At 38.4% G+C, this 5708-nt stretch overlaps 1 protein-coding gene across 1 annotated transcript; it reads right to left on the reverse strand.

Annotated features, from left to right (window-relative positions):
- Nucleotides 1-3108: 3108 nt before the first annotated feature.
- On the reverse strand, nt 3109-3825 carry LOC145772564 (uncharacterized). Its single transcript, XM_082584427.1, has 2 exons — nt 3407-3825; nt 3109-3311 (listed from the first exon to the last, which is right to left on the reverse strand). The coding sequence occupies exons 1-2, from the start codon at nt 3534-3536 to the stop codon at nt 3109-3111; spliced, it is 333 nt and encodes a 110-aa protein (XP_082440553.1). The 5' UTR covers nt 3537-3825.
- Nucleotides 3826-5708: the final 1883 nt, after the last annotated feature.

A 5708-nucleotide genomic window follows, 5' to 3' on the forward strand; every position in this document is an offset into this window, starting at 1 on the left:
GGAGTAGTCGCTGTCCAAAAGTTACCAGGGTTGCCAAATCATTTACTGCAGGAGTGCAGGTTGCTTGTCAATTTCTATAGATTACAGTACCGTAGGCGTGTTTGTAATCTACAGCAGATGAGGTTGATTAACCAATCAGAAGGCAAGATTTAAATCAGCTGATTGCGGTTATGCGACTCGTGCACCTAAGTAAATCTTGAATGAACAGTTGCCAGCATAGCCTAGAGCAGTGATTCTCAACCTTTTTTGGCCCATGAACTATATTTTTAAATAAAATATCTGATCGACCAATTTACTATGTTGACGACTCATGAACGTCACTAGTCGAAACTGTATTGCACATTGGTCAGAAAACTCAAGGGCGTGTTCGATCTTAGTCCTTAATAAAATATATAATACGGTACGTAATTAAGTAATTGAGCAAACCCTCTTAATTTGCACACTCAACCTTAACTACTTGAATACACATAATTTTGATTTCAAATTTTATTCTAACAGAACATCATGTTTCAATAACATGGTAATGTCTCGGTTGTCAGTTTTGCTTTCTTAGCAACAGGAGCTTCTGACATTTTGTTAATTTGAAAGCACTGCAGAATACAGTAGGGGAGAGTGGGGCTAGTCGGAAAGTTTTTTTTTTTAAAGTGAAATTTAAAACAATTGGTGCATAACCTGACAACTTGAAGCGGCTTAACTTATCATCTATGGTGTCCTCTATCATACAACCAAAAATAAGTATTGAGTCAATTAAGCTTTCAATAAAAATTTAAAATAAACAAACATACAATTGATTTTCCAACTAACCCCATACCTGGGGTTAGTTGAAAAACGTCAGTTTGATGCACACTAATGAACTGGATATTATTTTTTCAACCAACAAACATTTACATGGGGTTGTAAGCAAATATGTTCACTTGCTTTAAAAGCAAAATGCAATGAATTCTACATCAAATCATCGTAAAAACATTTTGTAATAAACGCATTGTTAAAACTTGTGATGCCGTATATATAGCACTTTCCAAGTTATTTAAATTAAAATTTTACAATGTATGTCTGCTCAAAACAAGTACATTGGAGCTTATACTACTTATTATCATACCACGACGATATACTCGTATCATACTACATAGTCATACCGTTATCAAAACATTTTCCAACTAACCCCACCCACTATTTTCCAACTAGCCCCATCAGCATATAACAAACTATTTTCCTAAAATATTCAAGCATGGTGCATTGGACTAAAATTTGTTTATTTATTAGTGTTGTAGAACACCTACGGCTGACACACACCAAAAAACTTCTGACTATCTTTAACGATATAAACGCATAAGATGTTTTTCAATACGCCAAAAATTTTACTTCGAAAGTAAGAAAATACGAAATTGTCAGCCAAACAGGTATAGGCTACCTTGATTCAACAAATCGAAACTAACATGGATTATGTGTTTTTATAAACTAGGCTACTTCACATGTTGGCAGTAAATATTTAAAAAAGTTATCGAGAGTTAAAAAAATGATCGATTTTCAACTAACCCCGCCTTCCAACTAACCCCACTCTCCCCTACTTAATTTAGCGTTTAAAAAAAATACCATGTGACATTCATAAAATAATTTAATTAACAGCGAATAGCATTACTCTCCCTAAAGAAACTTTGTACCACAAAGAAGCGCAATCCTCGTGCACCGACAACACCACAACAATTACAGCAACATATGATTTATTGATTAGGAATGCCAGCACTTAACTTAGGGAGCGTTCAAATATTACGTAACGCTGTTTTTCCGAATTTTTGACCCCCCCTTCCCCATGTGACGCCAACGTAACGTTTTTGTCAACCCCCCTCCCCCACGTGACGCTTTTCCATTACAAAGCTCGTTTTGCCAGTTTATATCAAAATTATGACGTGGAAACACGTGCTGATAAAATATCTTGGTTTGTAGGCCTATGCACCTAAAGCTTACGTTTGAGACATGAAATTTTAGCTATATTCTTTTTTTGGAATTAAAACGTTATGTACCTACTGAAAACGTTTAGTAGCCCACCGTTCAAAATGTTTCGATCCAAACCTTTCATTGTTTGGTTATGTATTGAAAGAAACATCACAAAAGCGCAAAAGAAACCGCAATAAGCATCTTCGAATGGGGTCATCAATGCTTCAAAAATGTTTCTATATATTGGAGCAGTACTTTCGCTTGTGTGGTTCGAACTTGATGCATATTATTGTCTTCAGACTCGCACGTATGAATGTCTTCAACCTGTTGAGAGGTTTATGTCAAAGTCGTTTGGTTCTTAGTGAACATATGTAAGCCTAGGCTATGTAACAGTCATAGGTACACCTACATACCTGTTCATGTATCCAGGGCCGTTGACAGGATTTCTCGGGCCCGGTACCAATTTATTTTCGGGCCCCCTTAATCGACAATGTTATGAATATAAAGATTGTGTACATACTTTTATTGATGTCGTTTAAGCATGGTCATTTAACAAATCTTGCACAATCTTAAAATTTCTTGAACCGCAAAACTTACTATCTCTAACTAGCGGTTGCTTTTTTGAACTTTTATTTGTCACATGGAGCTAGAGTATTACTTCTCGATTCCATTGATGTTTCACTGGTCATTCTAGGCTCACTAGAAGAGGATTTACAGCAAAGTTAATGCAGACAGTCAGAAAGTTTTCAATTTGATTTAGGAAAGGTGTTTGGGCCTAAGTCAAACATTTGCTCATTGTTGCAATCTGAAAAGCGGTTTGGTCTAATTTTTAGCGCAGAAATAGGGACAGCAATCTTCTTACCTGTGCCATTTCAGTTTTTAAGTTTGAACAAATATTAGCTTGTTTATTTTGAAATTCGTGTTTCGCCTAATATTTGTGGTTAGGGAAATCACTATACAAGACTAAGTTCTTATTTTACTGTTTGGTGGCTGAGGTGGCTATTTTACCACCAGAAAGCTGAAGTGGGCCCGGTACCCAAAATAGGGCCCGGTACTTTACCATCTGACGGCTGAAATGGCTGTTTTAATGTCTGAAGGCAATTCCTTTACATCTGATTATATTAAGATCTTGATAATGTTTGAAGTCGCGGGGATTATTTTAAATCCGGGCCCCTAAAACATTCCGGCCCGGGTCCAAAAGTACCACCTAGACCCCCCTGTCAACGCCACTGCATGTATCATCATGTGTCGCTTTTTTGCCGCTTGACTCGGAAAGTATGCATTGCATTCTTTGCAAACGCGTCTCTCTAACTCTCCAGGTTTGTTCCGAATAGACGGGCAAAAGTAGTCATAAGGCAGCACTTCGCACTTGTTACCTGTATATCAAAAAGTTATGGTTTAGGTTACTCTACTTAAAATGCTAGCATCATTGGGCTGCGCAATTTATAGTTTAGGGCTTTAGGCTACTAACCTGCAACAGGTAGACTGTCCAATAGCAGCGTGGTTTGCAATGAGATCCACTCGCAACGTTCAGTAGGTGATTGCAGGGCCGCCACGAAAGGTCCTCTACAATCTTTTCCCGAAGGTCGTGGAGAAGGCATAAATCTTTCAGCAAAAAGTTTTGGCCATACTGTTCTCCACTTACTGCAGCACGATCTATCATCACATCTAAAAGTAAGTGATTTAACAAGCTTGCTGTAAAAAACATATAGCCTACGAGTATGCTCGTATGCAATGACTTCACTGATCTGACGATTTGACAGCAGTACGTACTGGGACTGTCGTGCGTGTCTTGCATTCCAAAAGTAATTCACAAACTCTTCAACCACACAAGAAGCTTCTGTAGGAGGTTCGACATATTCGGCTTGAACGTCAAAGCCGTCTATACATATGTCAATGTCAGACCATATCTGGTCTGACATAGGCTACAGGGGCGTCTTAGAGAATTACGGGAATTACAGTACCGTAGTTGATACTTGATAGAGATTTTGTTGGTGCTGAATAGGTGGATATGATTTCAGCTTAATTTAGCATCCAAACGACGACACCAGCCAGCACAAATAAACTACCGTGCCGTACTCGTAAGCGTTACGTAACGTTTTTCTTGAACCCCCTCCCCCCCGATGTGACGCTAACGTAACGCTTTTCATAACCCCCCTCCCCCTCGATAGCGTTACGTAATATTTGAACGGTCCCTTATCCCTTGAACAGTTCAATAGCCTACTCGTCAACTGGTAAAATAAGTTCAAAAACTGCTGAGCTTATGCTTATCTAGCACTTCCAGAAAAATCGATCAAAAATCACAAAGTAAACATGATTATTACGTCACGCTGACGTACAATCATTCGTGCTACATAATTTTCTTGACCTGCATGCAGTCCTTACATAATACTGTAGTAAATGATACAATTTTGATAAACGTTTTATCAAGGATTTATACAACTCTCTGTGGACCAACAGAAATTCCAGGTGGACCACCACCCACCAGCAGTGGTCCGCCTGGACCACGTTGAGAATCACTGGCCTGGAGGGCTAGGGAATAGTCTTTTCGATGGCGTGGATTCGATTCCCACTCCTGCAATCACTCTTTTTTTTCTTCTATAATAAGGCTACTAAATAGAGTTCAAAGCAAGAACCAACTCTCAAGCTGAGGCCTAGAAGGCTCACAATGCTGCAGCCAGTTGGTTCATACAGAAAATTGTCCTGTGTTAAAAACCTACCGATCAAAATACCTAACCCGCTGCAGATTACAAATATGCAAACCGCTAAAAGCAGCGGTTCCCAACCTGTGGGTCGCGACCGCACCTGAGGCCTATTGAAAAGTTTGGAGTTTTATTAGTTTAGAAAGTTAACTCTTAACAACGGGAGGCTCACCATAGAACACATGGCAATTTTAGCGTATGTTGCTGAAAATCAGGGGCTCTATTCACTTTTATAATTCGGGGGGGGGGGGGAGATTTCTGGACAGTGGGCTAAAATCGTCATAGTCATTTCAAGTGATTTTGCATTGCTCACCCCCTCCAATGAGTGAGTGGGTGATCACCCTCCCAGTTAGATAGAGCCCATGCTGAGAATGCACAAGAGGAGCTCATTAGCCCGCCAGTGATGCAACAAAAACTAATTTTTCTTCAACGTCAGTTAACAAATTTTAGATCAAGAGTTTGCAGTCATATCTTGTTCTGTCTTGAGATTACACTGCGGTTCATTTTTCCTTTTCCAACAACATAGCCTACCTTTGTAAAACAGGTTTTTCAAGCTTAGCCTATTGGTTATTAAATCTAAATACAGGAGCAGACTTGTTGCAGAAGATCTTCTTTGAGCTCTTTGCAAAGACTGTTCCAAGGATTTCATATCTTGCGAGAAAGAAGCAAGCACAGCCTTCTCACCGACGTTTTTTAATTTTCACAATTCGAATTTTTTGCAATTAAAATATAACAAATTGTTGAGTTGATAATATGATTTTTTTTTTTGGTTCAGACCTGAAAATAGAGGTCCATAGAAACACGCCAGCACACACATACAAATAAAATAATTGAAAATCAAACAACAAGCATTGTAAGGTTATAATGTTGTAAAATACATTGAACGAACGAAACACTCAGAGGTCATTAACGCTTTGATATAGGAATTCAATCATTGAAAATTTGTAAATAAATAACGTGCCAGTAAATCTTCAGATATTTATTTATTTAAAAGTCAAATTTGATATATAACCTAGTTAGCAGCCTATACTAGTTCGTTCCAAAAATGCAGTGAAGCAAAGTCAACCCAAC

This window comes from Aplidium turbinatum, chromosome 6 (genome assembly GCF_918807975.1).
Source record: "Aplidium turbinatum chromosome 6, kaAplTurb1.1, whole genome shotgun sequence".
NCBI lineage: Eukaryota > Metazoa > Chordata > Ascidiacea > Aplousobranchia > Polyclinidae > Aplidium > Aplidium turbinatum.

Coding starts and splice junctions, on each gene's coding strand:
- LOC145772564 (XM_082584427.1), bottom strand. CDS start 3,536: ATGCCTTCTCCACGACCTTCGGGAAAAGATTGTAGAGGACCTTTCGTG. Junction 3,312..3,406: donor GGACAGTCTACCTGTTGCAG/GTTAGTAGCCTA, acceptor TTTGATATACAG/GTAACAAGTGCGAAGTGCTG.